The sequence below is a fragment of the Haliaeetus leucocephalus genome, unplaced genomic scaffold (genome assembly GCF_000737465.1).
Source record: "Haliaeetus leucocephalus isolate CR32 unplaced genomic scaffold, Haliaeetus_leucocephalus-4.0 Scaffold808, whole genome shotgun sequence".
Classification (NCBI taxonomy): domain Eukaryota; kingdom Metazoa; phylum Chordata; class Aves; order Accipitriformes; family Accipitridae; genus Haliaeetus; species Haliaeetus leucocephalus.
The window spans coordinates 1,241,439-1,266,745 of record NW_010973244.1 but is presented as its reverse complement, the minus strand read 5'-3'; the positions used below and the strand labels follow the sequence as shown (position 1 = coordinate 1,266,745).

The window sequence follows — 25,307 nt, the reverse complement described above, 5'->3', positions numbered from 1 at the left end:
TATTACTTCCTAGAAAAGGAGGAGGAAAGAAAGGGAGGAGACAAAAAAACCTGAGGAACTCTATCTTCCACAAAACCTGTACACAAGAAAAGAATAAGCACAATTCACTCAAATTGGCAAAGCAAGGGGATGGGGCAGAGAACCTCAGAGGAGTAGCTTTCATCACTCAAAAAAACCCTACAAAATTCTTTCAAGACATAGTGTCTTCAGAGGCTTTAAGAAAAGGGGGGGGGGAGCGCTTTGATTTGAAAACAATGTTGTCCTTTTAAACAGTGCCCCCTCCTGTTCAGAAATAAACTGTGACTTTCTTAGTTGAAGCGCTACACAGGCCATACCAATAGCAACAAACGGTCACTCCCTTGTGACCTGTACTTGATTTACTTTAACCAGTCAATTTTCAAAAACTTCAACCAATCTCAACCACGGAACTGTCAAAATATATTATATTTAAACTAGTTCTAAGATTACTCTCATCAGCAGAGCCAACTTGTGAGAACAGACAATTTGGAGCTCAAGAACACTCAAAGCAGTAGGAACACTGGGAAATGTCCAGGAGATACTTGCAACCCTGCAACAGCCACTGCAGGGCTGGATACATTCAGTCAGAGCTGTTTGGATAAGAAACTCAGTTTGCTAATCATGACTTCCAAAATGCCATAACAGAGACAGCATCTGGCTTACCTATGTCTAAACTCTTCACCTACATATGACCCTGGACTTTGGGGGGGGGGAGGGGGGAATCACACTATTTTTCTATCACTAACAATTTGCAACACTGCAAAATTTAGAGAGAGGCAATTCCATACAAACATTATTCCTGTATTTAAGAAAAATCACTCAATTCTGGTTAAAGTAGCGTATCTTCCGACTTCTAAGGAGCATGTCTTCCAGATTTTATATTCTGCTACAATATGGGCCTATTCAGCTGAACCAGTCACCTGCATACATGTTCCATTAACAAAAAGCATTTTATGTAAGAGTCCAATTTTGATCTTTAAGCTTTATAAGAATGAGAATTTGGAATGTTTTCAGAATTTCTCACAGAATGTTTCTGCTGTTCTTAAGCACAAAATCAGAGAGAGAAGCAGGTTTGTTTTACTATATTAGAAGAAACAACTTACAGCTGTTTGCTTAAAACCTCAAGAATTTCTGTCCTTTAGAGTGAAGACTTGAAAGAATGGGAAACCTTTTTGTCATGGCTATGCTTTTTTATTAATGCTGTTATTTTTTATCTCCACTAGAAAATCCTCAAATCCAGCTTTAAGGTACCATAGGGGCTGGGAAATATACAATCTCAAAGGAAATATTTGTTAGTGCTTCAAGGCTAAAATCTCCAAAGATTCAGTCCATGAACTGCATGCTCCATCATATCACACATCCCAGCAGTTTGTTCTGACAAATGTATGTACACTGTACCCACAGACCAATGGGGCATGCTCTAGCCCAGCTTTTATTTATATTTACTGCTCACACTTACTGTGCATGAGGATAGCACACAAAAACCAAGCATAGAAAGACGGTATCTCCTCTGCTCGATTCCTACTAGCATTGCAATGCAGAAAAGGAGAAACAGAAAAATATGAAGGTTAGAATGAAGATTCTGAAGGACTGGAGAACACAATTAGCTGGAAAAGGAAGTTGGTAGGAAAACGTGAGCCTGAAGCCAAAGGAGGTAAGGGAAACCGACGTCTGGTGAGGAACTGAACTGGACAGAGGAAAGAGTCTCAACTGGCTGAGCTGGACAATCATGGCTAGGAAAGGGCAGGGGGAAGGTACAGACTGAGAAGGAAGGGAAATAGATCTGACAAAAAGACCAAGAAGAGGGCACATACAGGTGGGAGGCTGAGAAGAACAGAAATACCAGTCTATAGGCCACCAGAAGTGAGGACAAAGGGAGGCTAGGAGGAACCATACAGTACTAGAATTGGGATTGATTAGACTAGATTTCATGGTGATATCACAACTTAAAGCAAGCAGGCCAAAGGAAATAATAAATGAAAAGCAAACTGATGACATCTCTATATTACCTGCCATCCAGAAGGAGAAATAAGTTTAATAGAATACATACAGGTGTTGTTATATTACAGATGGCACATATGAAGCATTCATGACCACATGACCAATGCGATATACTCTGAAGACAGCCCAGCCCCATCTGGCTCAACATCAGGCAGTATGAAATAGAAATTCCTATGTAACAGGACACACAAGAACAGTATCACAAGGATTGCACTCATTCAGCATCTGAACCATTTCAAGGATCTGGCAAATAACCTAATCCATAACCAGGTACCGGCTACCATCACTGTAACCACAAACGCAAAATGCAGCCAGCAGGTGCAGAACCAGACAGTGACTGGGATAAAAATGTTCTAGAAGGTGAGCCCTTAAGAAGAAAAGGTTATCAGGTAGTGCTGACCATCAATTAGCAACTCTGAGGTTCGAAGACAAATTCAAGACCCATATTTTCACACAAATCTTGTCACAAATAACAGTCTTTAAAACACGAAAGCACCACTCCTCCAAAATGTAACCATCATGATAACAATGATAAGAATGACAACTATTTGAGCACACTCTCTCTGGAGTAGCACAAAGGAAGGATACAGTACAGTCTAGAGTCAGAAAATTACTTACCATATTTTTGGATGGCCCCTAAATTTAAAAAAGTTTTAATATCCAATTTAATTTATTTATACTTACATTCAATAACTGAATGAGACAAAAAACCCAAGAAAGTTAAATACATCTTGATCACAGCTGCTATAAAAGTTATGCTGTAGGGTGAAACTGATTCCTTCAAATTACTTGTTCATTAATTGCATTCCATACCTATGAAGTTTAAACTTGAAAGGTAATATGGTTCCAAAAATAAGAAACCAGAACATTCCAAATGATATCCAGCCTCATTAATGAGTTAACTAAATGGATAAGGGAAGTAGTGTCCAGTAATTATTTGTAATTTATTAAATGAATCAGCTATAATGTCTTCAGCATATACACTGACTAACAAGAAGAAACAAGAAAATCAAAAATTAAAGTTGGAAAAACAGTGTGATTCTGACACACTGAACATGTTTATTTCTTGGTTACTTATTATCAAATGTTATGCCAAAATGTCTGTCTCTACATATTCTCACATTTAAAATGTAATACAGTTCATCATAGTCATTAACAATGACCAACATAATTTTGTCTGTCAACAATAGTTATGGTACATAAAAAACACACCCTTAAAAAAAGCATACTAAAAACTGGCTGAGTTAAAACAGTCTAAACCATTCCTATCCTCTGTTCAGAGACCTCAGAACATAATTCATGTTATATTGTGCATCCGTTATCCTTCACAGGACTTGCAAACCAGAAAGGGCTTGAGAATTAACACATTTCTATTATCTCTTGTACAGCCTGTACATGAGATGGCAAATGATGGATGCAATCCCACTGTTTAGATACAAAAGGGGTTGCTGTAACCAAGATAATTTGTCTCAGCAATTTTCAACATTTGGGAATACAACTAGTTCATTTAATTCAATGTTCTAGGCCAGAACATCTCTTACATCTGACATCTTCCTTAACTCATATCTTCCATATCCCTAGCTAAGCATTTAATTAAATACACATAACTTACTATAGCATTACCAAAAAGCCTTGTGTTCTCAGTCTCTTCCTATCTGAAATATTACATCTGAGCTCTCAGGAACCTACTAGATTCAGTGTGTCTCAGTTCATTCCACTTCAATACCAATCCTTATCCTCTTACGTTGAGACAGGAGCTATGCTTGTGACAAGTCAGGGGAACTGAGCACTTCTTGATGGCCTTTCAGATTGCTTTCTGCACCAAGGTCTCACAAAACCAGCCGTCCAACTTGGATGCCTCAACTTACATAAACCTGTTTTTTGGGTCAAACATTGCAATGCCCAGCATTAAAATATCCAAGACACTGCTTGCAGGCAAATTTCTGTGCCCAGAGTACCACTATTTTTAATAGGCCTCCACATCCAACAACCCAGAAGAAAAAGAAGAAAAGCACTTGAACACCATGAATAGCAAGCAACATGGGTGAGCAGTGCTTTGCAAAAGCAAAGGATTGCCAATCAGGTCTGTTTGTTTCAGAAAAGGAAAGTGAACTAATTCCTATGTTTACAAGAACAGCTTGACATTTTCAGTTACTTTCTTGTGTGTGTGTTTTCACTGGCAATGTTATGACATGTCTTAATAACAACACAGGATCAGACCAAAAGTTCACTTTGCTTGGATATACTGCTACAGGTAATTTATAAATAATCATTTACCAATTTGTTCTAAAAGCCTTTTATATTGGATATTCAGAATAACAAAGTTTCTCTAATTGATCCCTTGCAGAAAATCACTCAAGTATGGACTCACTAACCTTCCCTGTAATAAATAGTAGCATACACAACTTAGCTACCATAAAGATGTTTTAATGCTTTTACCAACCTCCTTTGCCATTTGCCTAGTCTTATTTGTGATGGAAAAACAAAACAAAAAAACAAACAAGAGTTCTCTGTCTGTTTCCATAGGCATTCATGTTTTAATCTGAGCTGCTAATCTATGCAATTATTATCAGCAAATATTTTAACAACTTGATCTCCTTTTCACTTATTTTTAAGTTAAACTTTACTACACCAAACCTCTTCTAGCCTCTTCCCATCCCCCTTTGTGCAAAAAAAAAAAAAAAAGGAAAAACTGTATTTGAATGCAGTAGAGTCAATCACAGCACAAAATGGTTTTGAATTGTAATATCTAGAATCAGGCCACAGAGCTTTTAGAAATCAATCAGGAATTCTTTCTTCTTAAATCAGTTTTCTGCCTGATTCCGCAAAAAAAACCCTTACTGCCTAAGTATCACCACCATGCCCCTCTCTGTGACAGTAGTACATTTGGTCCTAATCTGGTTGCTTCTTTTAATATGCTTAGATTGTGGCTTTGCTATTTCCTGCTTTAATTGATTTCTGATCTTTTTTTTCTTTAAGGGTACTAGAGATTTTATGTCTTTATTCCTAGAAGATACATCATCCTTAAATAGATGTTCCTTGTCACCAAGGCTTAAGAAACCATAATTTAAGACCCCAAGTTGTTTTATGGGTGCCTGACAAACATCACTTAGCTCTTACCTCCTGAACACCTTCTGCCTCAAATGATCATAGTCCACAAATAATTAAAAAAAAAATCTTTAGTTATGTATTTGTGTTTTTTAATGTTTGTATGTTTTTCATTATGTATAACAACTGTAAACTATGTGTTACACAAATCTTTAAACAGCAAAATTGTATGATCTTTCTCCACCTTGTTTTGACAGTAAGATGAAAGTGTGGAAGAGGTGGAAGCAGAGGCAAGTGACCTAGGAGGAGTATAGAGCTGCTGTTTGATCATGCAAGTATATGGTTAGGAAAGCCATGGCTGATCTGAAGTTGAATTTGGCAAAAGATGAGAAGAGAAACAAGAAAGGATTCTGCAAGCAAATCAGCAGCAGAAAAACAACTAGGGAAGACACGGACCTACTGCAGAATGGGGCAGGGAAACTGGTGACAAAGGACATGAAGAAAGCAGAGGTATTTAATGCCACCTTTGCCCCATTATTTACCAGGAAAGATGGGCTTTAGGAGTCCTAGGTCCCTGAGACTAGAGAGAAAGTCTGCAGCAAGGAAAACTTACCTTCAGTGGAGGAAGACAGGGAGCACTTAAACAGAACATACAAAAGTATGCATCCTTGTAGCAAAGGACGCCAACAGTATTTCACGATGCATTAGGAAGAGTGTCACCAGCAGGTTGAGGGAGGAGATTGCCTCTACTCAGCACTGGTGAGGCCACATCTGGAGTACTGTGTCCAGTTCTGGGCTCCCGAGTACAAGACAGATATGGACTTACTGGAGCAAGTTTAACACAGAGCCACAAAGATGATTAAGAGACTGGAGCATCTGACACATGATGAGAAGGCAAGACAGGTGAGACTCTTCAGCCTAAACAAGAGAAAGCTCAGGGGGATCTTAAGCAATGTATATAAATACCCAGTGGGAGGGAATGAGCAAGAGGAAGCCAGATCCTTTTCAGTAGCACCCACTGACAGGATAAGAGGCAATGGACAAATTTTCCTGAACATGGGAAAACTTTTTTACTGTGAGGGTGATCAGACACTGCAACAGGTTGTCCAGAGCAGCTGTGGAAATACTCAAAACCCAGCTGGACACAGTCCTGGGAAACCTGCTGTAGCTGACCCTGCTTGAGCAGGGGGTTAGACTAGATGGTCTCAAGAGGTCCTTTCCACCTAAACAATTCTATGATTCTGTGAAATTAAATAGTACCTTTCCTTAGGCCCTCACTTCAAGCAAGATTTTTGTCTATTATCAGTAAAATACAAAAACATTCAAAAGCTGACATGTAGTGGGAATGGAAAAACAGATTTACCAAATCACAGGCCAAGCTACCTCACATAAATTGGATATAATTTTTATTCTTTTACATCAATTACAGGTACAGCAACTAAATAACAAAAAAATGCAAAAACCACTCAACAAATTCCAGTTTTGAGATTACATACACAAGCAAATGTGAAAAAAATTGTGGTACCCAGCCACTGACCAACCTAAAAATGTATTTAAACAAAGAGATTCTCAGCAAGCCCTGGATATAATTGCTTTTCTGCTCTTGACTTCTTCAGATATTTGCCACACAAACGTGATAAATATGTCACAAAAAGCTGTTTGGTTCCTATCAAATTACATCAATACGCAGTAACTAAAAAGCCAAAGCCATTTATTCTTCAGAAATTCAGAGGCATAGCAGGTTTGTAACCAAGATTTTAAACCAGTCTAAAAATACCTGTAACTTCCGTGTTTTAATTTAGTTGTATTTTAACAGCAGACTTTACATGCACAGATCCTTTAATTTCAGTGCTTGATCAAGATTTTTGGGGGTGTTTTTTGTTGGGTTTTTTTAAGCAATTTTTCAGACTTAACATTATTTCGACATGTATGCAATTCCTGATATTCGTATGTCTACTTTCTTTTCATTCTCCCCAGCATTTATATAGTACCTACAACTCTTCTACCATTTCAGTTACCAGGCAATAGACTGTAGCAATGTAACATAAAACTTCCATGAACATAAAACTGCATAATTCTGAAGAGAGAGATGCTTCAGGGCAGTAGAGAACACTGAGATTACCAGATTGGAAACCTGCAATATGTAAACTAATACAGTAAAACCGTTGGGAAAAACAAATTCTGACTTTTTGACTAAAAATAATCTGAGTTTTCAACTAGTTCAAAGCAAAATCCAAGGAGCCCAGCCAATCCTGGCTCCTTTGAAATCAACAGGAACATGCCAAGCTGGCATGGTAATGCCACTGTTGAACTGGTTGCTGCCTCCCAATTTTTCTATACCTATTTTTGAACTGAACAGTCAAACTCACTTAGTCTTTCAATTTACCTTAACTGACATCAAAATAATACACTTCTATATTACCACATCACTTTTATGACAGTTGACTAGAATAAAGGAACTAATGAAAACAAGTAATTGAAATTAAAATACCTGTTATTGAACAGTACACTATGTGAGGAGCAATCTTTTTAATGTCTTCATAACCTAGACCCATTTCAGCCAGTTTCCCAGGGATGTAGTTTTCCACAAAAACATCAGACACTGCTGCAAGCTTTAGAAAAGAAAAGGAGTAAGATTTGTTAATGAGCTTCCAAAAGTTCAATAAATTCCTCACATAACTTCATTTAAAAATGTCACTAATCAAAATGGCTCTAGTCTTTCTGACAAAAGAAAACTTACAAACCTGGTTTTGGCCTGTTAGAATGTGCATCTCTGCAAACTACATATTAGAGATGCTGCATATCTAGAAAGAAGACTGTCAAAAACCTAAAGTGACTAGACAAAACTGTAATATATTATCAGTATCACATCAATTTCCCAAGACTTGAGAATAGTTTACAGAACAATGATCACCTTTATACCTGCACTTAACTTGAGAAAGGGGGGGACGGGGAGAAAGAATGCATCTTTATCCTTCACACTTTCTCCACCTTAGAAATAATTTTATAAATTGTTTTTCATTTTAAAATCATCGATTACAATTACTGTAACAGAAGCCATATATCTCACTTCCTGTATGTAGAAGCAGAATAGGGAGCCCAAAAATTTTATTAAGTTAAAATGAACACCTTATAGTCACCTCAATTAGAATAGTGCTGTCAAGCTCTGCAATGTGACTTTCTCCATCACATATAAATGAATGACCTAGTCCAAAAATCTACTGAAGGTAAAGATTATCATATAAACTTGATGGCTTTAAATTAATTTTTTCTTATAAAAATTATAAATAGATACGCATCTACATGTTTCAATAAGACTAAAACTAATTAAGAACTCCTGAAGCAAGAGAACTACATATTAAAAGAAAAATGTATGCCTTGGGGGAGTTGGAGTTTTTTTGCTTGGTTGTTCCTGTCCCCAGGAATTTAACAAACTATTCCCTTACAGGTACACATGTTTGTGCACACATTTTTAAGCATAACCTACAACATTTAGGTTTTTAATGCTATTTGCAGCTGATCAGTCGCATTCTCTGAAACTACCGTGTCACTGTCTGATTAATATATACAGTATATTAGACCAGGTTCTATAAACTAGTGTCATCATAACAGCAATCACAATCATTTTTGTTCTAGCATGTAGGCTGTTCAGCTGAACTTAAGGTCAAAGAAGCTGCCAAGCCAGCAAGTATTTAACAGGAAAGATAGAAACTAATTCTTATTCAGACAAGGCAGCACACAACTTCTAAATAGTTTAACTGGATGCATGGAAGTGACATTAATCAGAAACTAAGTTTAGCATGCAGTAAAGGTGCATTTTAAAACAGGTTATTAAGTATTTTTGAAGTGGCTATGTCAAGAACCTGTAGGACTACAGTAAAATGAAAAACAGTCTCCAGATTCTTAATAGGCATTGCAGGATTTCAGTGTGGACAGCTGGCTGGTTTGTTAATTCATGATTCCATAGAAGTGAACAGAACATAACTTCACAGAAGTTATTAAAAACCAGGCATTTGTTACAGGAAGGTTCTCAAGAAGATCCAAGTTTCCCCAGAGCTAAAGCACTTGCTAGTAAAAACAGAAGTAGGTCAGACAGATCTACAGCTGTCCCAATCCTCTATGCAGGACAGCAGATCAAGCTACCAAAGTAAGGTAAGGGGAACACAATAGGGGTAAGCTTTTTTTTTTTTAATAGCATGCCTTTATGAAAAATAACTTAAGGGGGTTTTATTTTCTCTTTAAATCCTTCATAGTTCATACATAAATACTCTTCAAACTAATAATACTACAGCCTTAGCTTAATTCATTCAAGAGACAAAATCAGTTACAATTTGTGTATTGCTTTCACTGGTATTTTATAATCTATTCAATTTACAGTGATTGTATGGGCTAAAATGGTTTAAGAGTTGTTGTCCATCTCATACTGAAGAAATATCATCTCCTAGAAGCCACTGAGGAATAAAGCATGACATACAGTACTGTAACATAAAAATCACCATAACCCTGGACTTGGCAACATACATGGGACAGCAGCAGTGCTAAGTGGGGATACAATGACTTGGGCCCAGTTTAGCTATGTATATATTCTCAGAAATGGACATGAATTTCTAAGACATCTTACAAGTGCTGTCAGCTCTGCCACTGAAGTTTTCATGACACTTGCAAATAGTCTTTAATGTGTAAAGGCAGCACCCTGTATAGTACTTTTTTTGATGCTCACTGAACCAAGCATAGGTACCCAGGGTTCTGCCACTGTGAGGAACTGAATTCAGACTCTGATCCAAACAAACTGTATGTTATTAAAACTCAAAGGGATTTTCAGTCTCAATGGGATTTTAAGTCCACTGTCAAATGAAATTTCACACTTCATGTCCTAGAAGTCCTCTGAACATATCACCTGTATTTTAACCTCTACTAACAGAGCAATACAACGCAAACCTGAGTTGGAATACTATGTATTCCAGATAGGACACTGATATGCTCAATGTCTATGCCTCAGGAAAGAAAAAAGGCATCATGCATGCCAAAGTAGTCATTAAATTGAGTAACAAATAATGATGCTACTAACTTTATAAAGCAAACTATTCATACCTTTTGGCAGTTTTGTTTGGGGTTTGGGGGGGGGGTGGGGGTGGGGGGTTTGTTTTTTACAAAAGCTCCACACAGAGGAGAATGTGCATACACACACATATTTGTGTGTGTGTGTGAATAGTTTGCTTTATCAAGTGAGAAGGCACACGAGACATGCTGACCTATCAGCTAAAGGTAATAGAAGGGAAGAAGGAGTGCCATCAGCTCCCAGCAAACTGAATTCTCCCAAGTTCTTCATGAATAAAGAGAAAAGTTAATTAGTTAAGGCTAAATACTCCAGACACAGGCATCCTCAAGGTTCTTAAAATGAGCTTCTGACAATAACTGCTGAATAATGCTCTAAAGAGATATTGAGCCATATTACAACAAAAGGATGTCAGAGCATGGGACTGGTGCGCATACCATCACTGAAGAGAAAAAAAATAATTTTCATTCAGGAAGACATACAAATATTTGGAAGGCAGTTAACAGTAAGCCAAAAGCATTAGTAAGGAAGACAGGGCTACAAGTGACACAGAATAAAGAAACATAAAAAAGACCAAAGAAAAATGTTGTGGGAATCATGTAATCATGTAATTATGAAAGAGCAGACCCTTGGACAAGTATTTTGTAGTGCTGTGCCAAAGGAAGAAAACCAGCCGGGACTCTTGATTAACAGATTTCTTCAGCTCACTTGATACTACTGACTGAATTATCAAGCCTGTGCTTTTGTCATATACCTAAAGACTCTCTACTCCCTTGTTTTTAATATGATTCTAGATTCTGAGATTTGCCCTCTTCTACCTATATGGAATTTACGAGAGGGAGAAACAAAATTTATTCTAACCATGTTACCTTTCTTAATAAAAAAATTATAACCTTATTACTTTTCTTTGTAGGGCTTAGGCTCAGGAGACAATTCTTATTTATGTATGAGTAACTAGTGTCACAAACTTGAATTTCTTCTTGCCATCAATTACTTTACAGACACGAACGCTACTTTTCATAGTAACAAATAAATTGCTGAGTAACACTCAATTCTATACACACCTGTCCTGATGTTACCAGGAGACAAGTGAAGACAAAAGTCTGTTATAGATAACTTCCCTTTACATATTCCTTTTGATAAAACGCCAAACAGAAGAAGTTATATTCTGGTTCCATTTGAGATGCAATAAGGGAATGTCAAGACCTCTGCACCAAATACTTCCAAAAACTATCACTCTAAATCAAGCAGAACAATGAACAACTCCACAAGTAGAGTCACATTTCAATAATGCCTCATCACTTCGGTCCACAATGTTGCTATATCACAGATGGGCATGCCCTTGATTTAAGGAACAGAAAGCTGTAGTGGTTATGAAAGCAACTTTAATATAAAGGATAGAAACTGTAAGAAACAACTTTGTCACAGGAGATCTCCTCATTGCCACAGCTAGCATGGTAAATACTTAGAGTTAGTTCTCTCACTGGAAATTCCATAATGTCACATCTTAGGAACTAACTCTCATACATGCTTGACTATTTCAGTGACATCAAGCTAAGGGAAAAATTAATATTGCTGCTGGCAGGAAGCGTTTGTTTGTATCTCTAAGTACTCTTACTGCCAGCTATCCTATCTTCAGCATCATGGCTGCTCTACATTACAGTGATACAAGAGATCTTACCAGTAATAAAAGGGTGGGAAGCCCAGCACTGAGCTGGCAGGGAGGATGCTGCTCATGTCTTGCATGACAAATGAGGGAGAAGAAAGTTGCTGCTTTGATTTAAAAATTATGTGGGATTTGAACTCAACCAGGCACCTGAGCCTCAAGCACAAAGGTTATATTGCAAATTCTTAAGTCACCAGCCATTCAACTCCACAGACCATAAAAAGGTTCTCCATATTGCAGGCAGAAAGTTATAGATTTAAAACCAGAATCAAGCAGTAATCTTCCTGTACATATGTCAAGATGAGACAAGGGGAACTTCCTAGCCACAAATAGTGGCAATCACATAAGAAGCTTATGCTGAAGCCATCTTTTATCCAGCTCACCCTGACTCATAGGCCCAGCTGCCTTTAACTCTTCAAACAAGTCCAGCCCACACATGCGGAATCAGTGGACATTTTGCATAAAACAGTTTTTCTTTCACCATTTTTAAAGATCAAATAACAAGCTAGCCTTCTTACGCAAGAGGAACATTTTTTTATAGCCCTTATTTAGAATATCACTAGTTTATCCAGAAACACATCTGTATTATACCATGCAAAACTATTCCAAATGACAGTGTCTGTTTCCAAAACCTTTAGAAGACAAACATACAGGTTCATAACAAATCAACAATAAATGGTTCTGTTCTGCAAAGAGAAAAGGTACTGCAGAATCCTTGGCTTATAAACTGCAAAGATTTCCATATAAAGCTGACAGGGAAGAAAAAAGGTCAAAAGTATCAGACAACTTTATCTATTTCCATTTCATGCAATATTCCCAACAAAAAATACTACCAGATAAATTCCACTTATTGCAGGACACATACAGCCTCACTGTGAAAAAGTGATAGGAACTGATATTGAAACAAACTAACAGAAGCCAGCTCACCCTCTTAAATGCGTTAGTACTGCAGAGTTAAAAACAGAGCACTAGCAAGTAGCAGGTCTTACATTTCTCAATAAATAAAAAGGGATGACAAAGCACAAGTTTCACAGAATGTGGAATGGGATGTTTTTATTAATTTTTCAATGGAAAAATGGATCACCCTTAAAAGACTCTTACATTCTGAACAAGAAAACAAATATTAAGTTTGACCTACAGGACAGTATTTCTCAGAAATATGCAGAGCAACTGAAGTCATGAATACACAATAACATTCAAAAACCTGCAAATACTGGAGCCCACTATCTCCTCTTTGTAAGCTGCTCACTGACTTCATTAGATCAGTCCAGCTTGACTCTTTCTAATGAAGTACTACAGCAAGATCAAATACAGCAACAGTAAAAGGAAAGCACTAGTCTGTTATGACCTTTTCCTCACAATATTTCATTTGAAGCTTCTGATGACATTTTCATGTAGATTTTATATCTATAATCATTAGAAATTACACTGAACATTCAGTCCAAAAATCAGAGTACAGAGGCTATATACTGTAATTTAACAAATTTACTGCACACATTTTTAATTATCGGATATCAAATAAATACTTGAAATGCAGAGTTTATTCTTTATTACTTAGGATCAAAACAATACAAAACAGGCACAGTTTGCATGCTATCAAAACATACCTCTCTGATTAGCTTTGCTCCTTTTGAATCCTTCATGTTGATAGCTATACTCTGGGGATTAAAAAAAAACAACAGTAATTTATGTAAAAGCCCTTCTGGTGATTGTCAGCCTCTTCTAGAGATAACCAACAGTCAAGTTTCACACCACAGCTAAATCAATTAAGTAAATTTTAACACAGACCCCACCTCCCCCTGCAAAAAAAATTCTGCTGGTAAAACAAAGTGAACTGTCTCACCAATGGATCAGAGAAGCACCAAAACAAGCCTGACAAATGTGCAGCTGGGAGCTGCACTGCAGTCTGTTCACTGTATGTTTGCACAGCACCTACTACTGCAAGTACATGTGGGGACACCACAATCATTTGTTTGAATAACAACAAGCCATTAAACAGCTCAGACATGTCACGAAACCATCTTAATCCTGAAGTTTCACAAGCTTTAGCCAACCTAACTGTGGTACGATGCCTGCTCTCCTCCAGCTCCAGCTGATGCAGATCAGGTGAGTTGATGCACCTGAAAAACCTGATCCTTCAAATAAAATAACCCTTAATTTCAACAGGGTTAATTTTCAGTCAATTTGTACCAGCAACTGAGGACTGGCAGGGCCACTCTTGCTTTTTGAATTTGCCTCAGCTGACCACAGCACCACACCAGAAGTTTGCAGCCTTCTTTGTTCAAAAGAACTCTTTGTTCTTCTCCTGAAATTTATTCATAACTTAAGGCCAATTTAACTATTGCTCAGTTACATACATTAAGAATCAAAGTGTTATGTCTTCAGTTGTAATTATAGAAAACTTAGGCTAATGTTCAATACCACACTCCATTTACCTTTTTATTTCTATTGACACTGAGAAAATAAACACTTTCTGTTCCAGCAAAAGGTGGGCCCCAGGCTCTTGTATCATCACCAGCTCCTGAAAGAAATACCATCACATTTTCATAGCTGCCCAATATTATACTGCCAACAAATAAAAAGTTTTCCTCCCACATCATATTTAAACCACCTAAGCTTCATCTAGCAGGCACAACAAAAATTAGTTTAATATGTATATTTTAGGATATTTATTTCAAAAAAACCACCTAAAAGTGAATGTGATTAAGCAAAGTGAACATAGCGTTTGCTAGTGCCAGGATTACTTTTAGGCTTCAAAATACTAATAGAGCCACACACCACCAATGTATTTGTGGGTTTTTTGGTTGTTTTTGTTTGTGGGTTGTTTTTTTGTTTTCCTTTTGGTTTGGGGGGGCGGGGCACAGTGTTTGTTTTTAACTTAAAGCAGAACTACAATGCCATTCTTTTAGGCCATCCGGAAGAATTTAGTAGAAGCTCTTGTCCTGCATCAAGTCACAGAGGGCACATGGTTAACAAACTATTCCTGAAACGCTCTGAACCCAACATCAAGATACCACTGATCAGCAATAACTTCTTAAGCTGCATGCTGCAGAACACCAACAAAAAGAAGCACTTGCTATAGCTGGTACAATCCCCCACCTCCAGCCCTTCCAGATATGCTGCTGCCTTACAGAAAGGCAAGATGGCATTACAGCTGCTGCAGACACTGATGTCACTGTATCATTTATGCTTAATTTCCAAGTTTAAACCTTTCTTAAAGGTCACAAAGACTGGCAATCTATTTTAATTAGAATTAAAGCTAAATTTAAATTCAGATATAATCATGATCCCAAGTGCTAGCAAGCATGCACATTCCTAGATTTATTTCAATATCTAGACTTTTATCTACTTGCTAACTTCACAAGTGAAAACTTTCTGTAGCGAGGCAACACAGAAGACTCTTTGATACTAGCATAGGTACAGAAACAAGCTGAAGGACCTTTGGTCTTACACAATATAGCCACTGTCATAATTATACTATGGTAATACAAAGTCTACAGTCATTTAAGATCAACTGTGGCAGAAGTTATACAAACATATAAATTATTCATCAACATTTGTCCTGTTTAGTGTCTCAAAGAACAATTTTGGTTCAAGCAGGAAGCTTGGGGAAAAAAAAATACTCCCTTCTGTATGTTACCAGTTCAAGCCATTCAAAACAACACACTTCTGTAATACTTTCCATGTAGGATGCTAGTGTGGCTACTATCCTTTATGGATTAATACTCCTGTGAAAGTAGACATCCTCTCACGTAAAGAGCCAATCACTCACATTCTAAAATGTTTGAAACTCAGAATTCTCAGGCTGCCCTTCTTCACAAAACAAAACTCAGAGCTGGAATGCAAATCTCCAAAACCATTACTTCATACTTAACCACTGACACTGCTCCATTCCTACTACCTAAATACTTGGAATAATACCGCTGTCAGTCTCATCTGATAGTACAAAATTGATGCAGTAATTGATTGTCACAAAAGTGAAAATGTTTGAAATTTAATGTTTGAAACAATGGTGAGTGATTAAGGATGACCCATAGGTTGATGTGACAAAACTTTTGTTAGATATTCAATGTTTTGTTAAATGTTCAAACATTCAATATTTCCTATTTAAAATAAAAATATATGGAATGTAATATGTTTTAGTATTTCAAGTGTGTAAGTGTACCTTCACCAGCTCTTTTCAAAACTAATAATACCAAATGAGAGAAACTTAAAATATGGAAATTAAAGAAGGAAAAAAAATACCTGACATAACGTGCAGCTGCTATGGCATAATTACATGCCTCAAATGCATAATGATGCATAAAACTGAAAGCCAAATGCAGGGAATATTTCTTAAAAAGAACTGAATGCCATGCAATTTGTTATTCTTCTTGTATGGTCTCACGAACTAACAAGTGTAGCTATTCCATAAGAATGAAGCATTTTTTTTACCATTACCCAATCCTCAACAACCCTGAATAAGAAGTACATGTGCTGAGTGGAAAAAAAAAAAATTGTGTTATGCTAAAGTACACAAAAATAAAGTAAGTACTATTTATAAAGCTAATGACCCAGAGTCCAATCAGACTCAGAAGGAGCTACACAAGTTTCTGCATCTGAAAACACACACTTGAAGATTGTTAACCTCAGACACTTTCAGCACTAGTATGAAGATTTGCATGCAAATTCAGAAATCTCCCTTTTCCAATGAACTCCCATCTCCACCTACACAGGGATATCAGATCCCAGACTTTAAAGATACAACTACCTCATGCAGAAAATAACTTTTATCACTTTGCACAATTCCAAAGAAAGATTTCTCTGACAAGCTAATTTTTAATTAACAAGCTGCAATTGTACTGGAATATTAAAACTACTCTACCAGTGTCATGGTTTACCCCCAGCCGGCAGCAAAGCACCACACAGCCACTCACTCACTCCTCCCCCACCCAGTGGGATGGGGGAGAAAATCAAAAACAAGTGAAACTCATGGGTTGAGATAAGAACAGTTTAATAATTGAAATAAAAATAATAAAAAAAAAATTGTCGTGGTTTAACCCCAGCCAGCAAATAAGCACCACGCAGCCGCTCACTCACTCCCCCCCCATCCAGTGGGATGGGGGAGAAAATCAGGAAAAGAAGTAAAACTCATGGGTTGGGATAAGAACGGTTTAATAGAACAGAAAAGAAGAAACTAATAATGATAACACTAATAAAATGACAAGAGTAGTAATACAAGCATTGCAATGTATAAATCATGCGCAGTGCAATTGCCCACCACCCACTGACAGACACCCAGCCACTCCCCGAGCCGCAATTCCCCGCCCCCACTCCCCCCAGTTCCTAAACTAGATGGGACGTCCCATGGTATGGAATACACCGTTGGCCAGTTTCGGTCAGGTGCCCTGGTTGTGTCCTATGCCAACTTCTTGTGCCCTGGCTGGGCATGAGAAGCTGAAAAATCCTTGACTATAGTCTAAACACTACTGAGCAACAACTGCAAACATCAGTGTTATCAACATTCTTCACATACTGAACTCAAAACATAGCACTGTACCAGCTACTAGGAAGACAGTTAACTCTATCCCAGCTGAAACCAGGACAATAATATAATAATAATAATAATAATGAAAAGGAAGATTAGAAGAGTGAAATATAAACCAAGACAGACAAGTGATGCACAATGCAATTGCTCACCACTTGCCGACTGATGTCCAGTTAGTTCCTGAGCAGCAATCCACCCCCACTCCCCACCCCAGCCAACTCCCCCCAGCTGATATACTGGGCATGACATCACATGGTATGGAATACCCCTTTGGCCAGTTTGGGTCAGCTGCCCTGGCTGTGTCCCCTCCCAACTCCTTGTGCCCCTCCAGCCTTCTTGCTGGCTGGGCATGAGAAGCTGAAAAATCCTTGACTTAGTCTAAACACTACTTGGCAACAACTGAAGACATCAGTGAGTTATCAACATTCTTCTTGTACTAAATCCAAAACCACAACACTATACCAGCTACTAGGAAGAAAATTAACTCTATCCCAGCTGAAACCAGGACAACCAGTCAAAATGCTTGCCAACCCCACTAGATCTGTATAGTATTACACAAAAGCAGTGCTAACAAAACACATATATATTTTAAATACTCATATTACCTTTCTTCCTTGTAATAGTAAGGATGAAAATAGAAGGTGGAGTTTCTGTTTCAAAAATTAAAGTGCCTGTCATTTTATCAGTATTCTAATCCTGAGTAGTAAAATGTATTCCCATTTAAAATTATTTAAGACATGTTGGCTCAAAGGGAAGTGAGCTGAAGATTCTGAATTCCCAAATGGGAAAAACGTGTTTTCCATAAATCTTCTGTAACTAATTGTTGGAAGGATTTGTATGTTTGTCAAATTTTACACGTCAAACACTACACCTAAAACCCTGTTTTAACCCTCTCACCACGTTACAAAGAAACACCATACACCTAAGCATTCACAAGCCCAATTTAAAATCTAAGCAAAGTCCAAACAATTCAAACAAAATCAATTTAGTATTGAGTGATGGAATAAGGCACTTTTGTAAGGGGTGACTCAGAACCGGTTTGTACATTAATATCTGAAGAAGTTGCCTGACCTTACAACTTCAGCTTTCTCACACTCTTTTCTAAATATAGACACAGACTACTTCTGATCAAAACACACATATGTGGAGCACAGTGTTAAGCTTTAAGCAAACAGATCATACGTGTATAAGCAAACCTACTAATACCTAGCTCTCTACCATGCCAGAAATAGTACTAGGATGTAAAATATTCTCAAAACTCGAAAACTGCTGGCTCAAAAAAAATATACAAATACCTACATAATTATTTCTTAGCATAATACCATACGCACACTCTCACCAAAAACATACCATTACCAAATAAAGGTAGTATTGTCTTTCTAAATATTTTCAGAAGTTTTCAATCTTGCATTCTCAGTCATATTAAATTACATAAAAAACTATTTGTTAAACTACCCCACATTCTTATATCTAAAATAGATAAACAAAAATCTTACCTGGTCTTTCCACTTTGATAACTTCAGCCCCTAGATCTCCTAAAATCATCGTGGCAAAGGGCCCTGCAAGCACCCTGTAACATTAAAAAAGATTGTTTTCTTAGTTTTTCCTATCAGAATATTTGCATCTAGACAGACTGTTCCAAATTACAGACAAAACACAAACCTTGTTAAATCAAGAATTTTCACAGCATCCAATGGCTTTACATTACTAGCACCTGACAAGAAAGAGAAAACAGTTACTTACTCCTGAATTATTTTTTTTGTAAGATGTTTCTCATTGGTAGCCTAAAACACTGTTTTTATGACACTCTCCCATCACCCTCCCCAAATAAAGGATAATAAAGCTTTCTGCACAGGTAGGTTATCAGGAGTATGTTAAGTTAGTAAATCCTTTCAAAGTTGGAAAATGTTATGGTTAGCATTGCAGAACCTATTCTAAACACCTAGCAATTCTACAATAAAGCTACTTTTTAGAGATATTTTTGTATGTTCCTTCCATAAACACTCATATAGCTTTTAAAGACTAATCTGAAGAAAGATCCAATAAAAGCATAGCAAGCAACATCAGAACGACACAAACTAAAACTAATGGGTAGCAGACCCACGCGAAGCATAGTATCCTCACAAAGTGTTTTGATCTGTGTAGACCTATGCACTTGCATCACACACACACACACAAAAAAAAAAAGAGTATCTGCATTTCAAAACAGAGGTTACAAAACTGAAGACAGAATACATGAACTGAGGAAATACTCATTCTATCTTTAACTTTCAATGGCAGTCGCATATGCAAGATACTAAGAAATCACAATGCTTTCCTCCTTTCCCTCACCCTTTCCAACATGAACAGCTCTAAGAAACCACAGCAGCGGCAGTAAGCGTCACAGACAGAGCAAGCAATCTCATAGTCTAGACCACAGGTTTACCAACTCTCTCTTTGGTGACCTTGGGTTATCTTCTGCTAACACAGTGTCTTTAATTGCAGGCTGGGGATGCAAACACTTCACAACCCCATGTGGATGGTAATTTCATCACTATTTGGAAAGTGGTCTCATACCACACAAAAAAAAAAAAAAAAGCACCTAGCCAATAACACCACAAAGATTACACAATACTAACCCATGGTAAGCATATCTTTTTGGTGTTTGTCCAGGTAAGATAAAGATGTAAAACATGGGGAAAAAACACTACAAAAAAAACCAAGTAATTCAAGCACAGACCTCCTTACAGAACACGAAGGAGAAAAGAACCACAGTCCCTCAAAGCATGCAGGGCAGTGTGGTGTGTCTCCTGAGTAATGCAACATTGAATGCCTGTGTCACCTGCTCCACACTCCCTCCATCAGACCTGAGCAACCCTTCAGTCACCCCCGTAACTCTCCCTCCTACCTTACTGTATATATGGTAAGAAGGAGATGGATATAGAGAGATATACATAATAAAAAAGCTACAGAGATATGAAGCAGCATTAGGAATTCAAGACTTCTGCTAAAACGTTTTCATTCACCATACTGCTCTCAGTGAGAACACTTGCATCCCATTCTTCATCTTCAAAACATTTTCCTCAATTATTACCAATCACTCCAGAGGGATATGATCTTAACATGTTTTGGTTTTTAATATGATATGCAGACCAAACAGCATGTTGAAAACAAGCTCATCTAGGACTGCCCATCTATTTCGCACACTTCAAAGCCTTTGGGAAAACTCAGGCTGCCACCTCTCTTCAATGCTGCGCACCTCAGTGAAAGTTCCAAGAAAATACTTGTGCTTGTGCCACGTAAACACCACAGATCCTCCAGCGTAACCTCAATTTTATCAAGTTGGCTCTAGTTGAGCAAACACTTAAGCGTATGCTTGTCTGTTAAGGAACTGAGTGCACCACTTGCTTCATGATGGCATTACTCTGCATTTACAGAAAAGAGGTAAACAACAGCTTTACTGAAGAGCACAGCTCCCTAAAAAAAAAAAATATATCATTTTAGTTAACAAAAAGGGTCCATCTTCCTCTATTCTTTCCACACCTTTTAAAGCTCCACTCTCCCACTCAATAGCTCACTTATTCTCCTCCTGAGCCAGCATTTAGTGTTACTTATATTTCTTACAGACACACTACCAGAACAGCAAGTTTTCAGAGCCAACAGGTTCTCTGCCTGGGCTGAGTTGCAGGAATCCATAAAGATATTTCTCAAAGAAGCCTATAAAGTGTTAAGATTAGTCTGTAAATATGCATTTAAGCATAACTAAGACTGATGAATCCTTACTAATTATTATATCGCTCACATTATGGTAACATCTAAGACTCCATTCAGGGACTGGGACTCTTCTATAGTTGGAACAGAACAGGGGAGTACAGTTGTTGTTTCAGAGACAAACAGACCATTGTGAATTTTTTTTTAAAGTTGGTAAATAACATTGATGTCCACAATGATGAAGAAACACGAGAAAAAGGAGAGATCAAAACCTTGTGTTTGAAAAGCTGAGAAAAAAAAATAGACCTGTTAGCCTCTTCAAACCAGAAGAGCCCAGATATTCAGAAAAGAAAATATATAGGACCTAGACTTGCATTCAAGCAAGACGCTAATTTGCTGAAACAATTACAATAGAAAGCCTTCTGACTATCAGAGAAACAGCAGTTTGGGTACACTGATCCTGAGTACCAGAGCACTACCAACCCCTTATTGCAGGAACAAAAAGAAACAAAACCACACCACAAACAGAAGAGATCAGAGTTGATCAGTATTGACCAAAGCGTCTCCTGTTGTGGTGGTGGTTTGGTTTTTTCCCCTCACTAGCCTCCTATCAGGCACATACCCAAAGTTAAACTTTTCCCACAGAGTGTTTTTTGTTGGAATTCTGGCTCAATAGTCTAAATTCTCTAAAATGTGAACTTACATTTTTCTCTTGTATTTTTGCTTTTAATTATTCCAGTAATTTGATGATTGAAAGAAAAATCCACTCTCTCAGCTTTAACTATATCCTATTTCTAAACTCTTTATTCCCACAATGCTTGAATTTACTGTAAATTAGACAGTCATATGTATCTTTTATAAATAACTTTGATGAAGAATAGATCAACTGACTCTCAATATGATTTAAACTCTTTAGTTAAGCTCAGAAGGTTGTCCCAAGGTTGGTACAACATAACAATATGAGTAAGCAACCAAAAGAGAGATCCATCTATAGAACAGAAATTAATTTGCATGTCATATTCCCCCGAAAAAGCTTTCCTTCACACTTGTAAGTGACAGAAGAGGGCACTAAGAAGAGAGCTTATTAGTACATTTAATATTCTGGCACCAATGCAAATTAACAGTAAATAGATTCTGTTCCAATTACATCCAGTTCCGGAGGACATCACTCCTTAAGTCTATTGTCTCTACTTTGATTGCACAATCAATATTTTTTTAATTTATACATGCAGCAAGTTACCATCAGATCCATCACTACCATGGATTAATTCACTATCGATAGGTACACTCCAAGCAGGGATGCACTTGGTATGTTCGTCTTGGGAAACAGATCTCCAAACTTCCTTCTATTCTAGCGCAATCAACACAACTGGTAATATTTTTCTATGTTTTTAAGTGAGAAATCTGAAAGCCAGAGGAAAATTACTTCGTTGCAGCTCGGTTTTATTTTTCTTCGTTAAACAAACAAACAAACAACTGCATTAAGTCACGAGTCTTGTAACCTTTGAAAAAATCAGCCCTAGAACTGGACAGCAGGCACTTCAGCCTCCCCCCGCTCCCCATTAGCCGAAGCTGCCCGCAGAGCTAACCCGCTCCCTGCCACACGCCAAGCGGGGCTGCCAGCAGCGCGGCGCGGCCGCCGTGCAAAGTCCAGCTGCAGTTCCCCTCGGCAAAGCCCCGCAGCCCGGCAGGGAGCGGAGCAGCGGACCGAGCCCACGCAAGCGGCCGCGTCTGCCCCAAGCGCGGCGGCGAGGCGACCCCGGCTCGCCGCCCCACGACCTCGATCTCGCCCTGGCGCCACAGGCCCCGCGGTGCCGGGGAAGGCAGGGCCAGGGCCGGCAGCGAGCTCAGCACCTGGCCACCGGCACGCTGCAGCCCCGTCCTCCTCCTCACAGCAGGCCACGGGGCGGACCGCGGCGCTGCGAGGCAGCGGCGGCAGCTGACCTCCCTCAGGTCTTCATCGTCCCTCCCGCCACCCCAGCGAAACGGCTGCGACCCGTGCCCGGGCCGCTCGCGCGCCTGCGGCACCGCCGCAGAGCCCCGGCGGGACTTGCGCGGGCAGAGGGGCCCGACGAGGCGAGGGAGGGAAGGGGAGGCTGAGGAGGAGGAGAGGGGCGCGGCGCGGCTACCTGCCGGGGGAGCGCCTTCGCCCCGCGCCCCGCCGCCGTTCCTAGGGGAGGCGGAGGCGCCGCTCAGGGCGCCGGGGCGGCGCGGCGAGGCGCTGCCGCTAGCAGCTGCGGGGCGAGGGCTCCTCCACAGCCCGCCGCCACAGAGGCGGCTCCTTCTTCCCAGCCCGGCGCGCAGCATCTCCGCGCGCCGCCGCCCGCGACTCGAAGCAACGCCGAGCGCCCCGCCGAGCGCCGCGAAAAGGTGCGCGCTTCGCCACACCGCGCAGGCGCCGCTCCCCACCGCCCCTTCCCTCCTCCCGCGCCCGGGTAGAGTGCCAAATTGTTCCCGGCTTGGGGCGGTGCGCAGGCGCGGGGCGTGGCCTGCCCGCCGGCGCCGTCCCCGGTTTTTCCCGCCGCGAGCTCTGGGGCTGCCGTCGGTCGGCGTGGTCCTCCCTCCGCGGCGGCTACTTCTCCTAGGAAGTAGTCCCCGTTGAAAGGGTGCCTGTTTTTCTTAGCGTGCAGGACGCAGGCGGCTGGACTTCGTAAGCAGGGAGGTGTCCTGCAGGTGTTGCGGCAGTAATTCCAGTTCCTGTATGGAAACCTCGCTATCTGTACAAAATAGACTTCGGGGTTTTTCGCTGCGACATCTAATTCCTGGACAAACCAAATGGTTGACAGCTAGAAACTTGTACTGCCAGTTCGGTGTACGGACTGCGACATAAAACGTTGCCAAGATGGAATAAAAGTAAAACACATCCCCACAACGGCTTCCCGCACTGACAAGGTAGGCGGTTGCACCGGTTGCCATTAAATCCTCTCGCTAGCACGAGGCAGATCCTGTATCTCAGTTTGGCTTCACTGAAGGTGCAATGCTTGCTTACACTGTGCGCTATATGTTCAGGTGTATATAGCAATGGAAGGGTCAGCTTGAAATGACCTTTAAGCAATTCTTCCTTGAGCTAAGTGCTTTCAGACTATTTTTAGTTTGTGTTAGGACAGAGTGGAAGGCTTGTAACAGGAACACCGTGATGTCTTCTTCCTCTGTGATAGGATAAAAGAGCCTGCACAGAGGTTCACTATTTCCTTGTGAGAAATAGGCTGTGAGGATAAGACAACAGCTGCATCTCAAGAATAGCTGAAACTTCCGACTGCTTGAAAATGAGCATTACGAATAGCACAGGCTTAAGAAGCACTGCACGTCAGACGGCCTGAATGGTGAGGAGGAACGTAGAGAAAATCTTCTGCATGGCAGGTTTGTTGAGCGGACATGCTATGTGTAATAAAAAGCATGACACGGATGCTTAAAAACCTAGAAGCAATTAGCATTCATCAACAAGAAGAAATTCATCAGCAAAACTATCCCACTATAACTCACCATGTGTGTAACAGTACCTACTTCTAATTTGTTTGGTGTGAAAAGGGTTTAAATTAAATGAAGCTGTCCTTTTCTGGAATAAGACTGATCAGACAAATTGATACTTGCATTGATAAACTGTCTTGTGTAGACATGGCATTCCTTGTGTGCATAATAATAATAGACAGAAAATCGGTCTTCTAGAGAAGATAAAACAGTAAAGGATTACTCTCCATTTTAGAATTGCAAGGATATTGCCCCAGTTTTCACAGGGAGATTGTAAAACAGAGTGGAGAGCTGAGTTCACTGAGAATATAAAGTTGGTTATCGCCATTGCAAAAAAAAAAAAAAAAAGCAAACAAACCAACAACAAAAAAACAACCAAACAAACAACTCTTTAAAGCCAACGAAAAGCAAGACTGGTATACAAACTATAGAAATACAGTGCTTATTTTATTGGCTAACTTTTGTTCACTGCTGTTCTGAAAGCCCTTTTTAACTTTCTCACTTTGCAATATCCCAAAACCAAGTAGCTTTGTTGCACCGGTGGAAATAAAATTAAAAAAAAAAAAATCTTTACTATTTTTTACTGAGGTGTTGAGGATTTGCATTAACATAGCTGAGAACAGAGCAGGAATGCTAATAAATAACATTGCTAAATTGAGTTTACGTTACACAATATGAGCTTCTCCTCCAAAAGACCATTTTCCCATGAGTTTGTATACGTAGGTCTCATTGCCTGAGCTACCACTCTGCTGAAGAATTGCCGACAGTTCAAACTGATTGTATTGGGTTTGTGTGGCAAGGTTTTGGTAGTGGGGGGTTACAGGGGTGGCTTC

At 39.3% G+C, this 25,307-nt stretch overlaps 1 protein-coding gene across 1 annotated transcript in view; it reads right to left on the bottom strand.

Moving 5' to 3' along the window:
• Nucleotides 1–19,019, bottom strand: part of SUGCT (succinyl-CoA:glutarate-CoA transferase) — a 333,906-nt gene extending 314,887 nt beyond the window's left edge. The window contains exons 1-5 of the mRNA XM_010581786.1: nucleotides 18,979–19,019; nucleotides 18,813–18,886; nucleotides 14,225–14,310; nucleotides 13,397–13,447; nucleotides 7,559–7,679 (exon numbers count right to left, since the gene is read on the bottom strand). Coding sequence (XP_010580088.1) covers nucleotides 7,559–7,679; nucleotides 13,397–13,447; nucleotides 14,225–14,310; nucleotides 18,813–18,861 — 307 coding nt within the window. The 5' untranslated portion in view covers nucleotides 18,862–18,886; nucleotides 18,979–19,019. The remainder of the gene's footprint in view (nucleotides 1–7,558; nucleotides 7,680–13,396; nucleotides 13,448–14,224; nucleotides 14,311–18,812; nucleotides 18,887–18,978) is intronic.
• Between the last annotated feature and the right edge of the window lie 6,288 nt (nucleotides 19,020–25,307).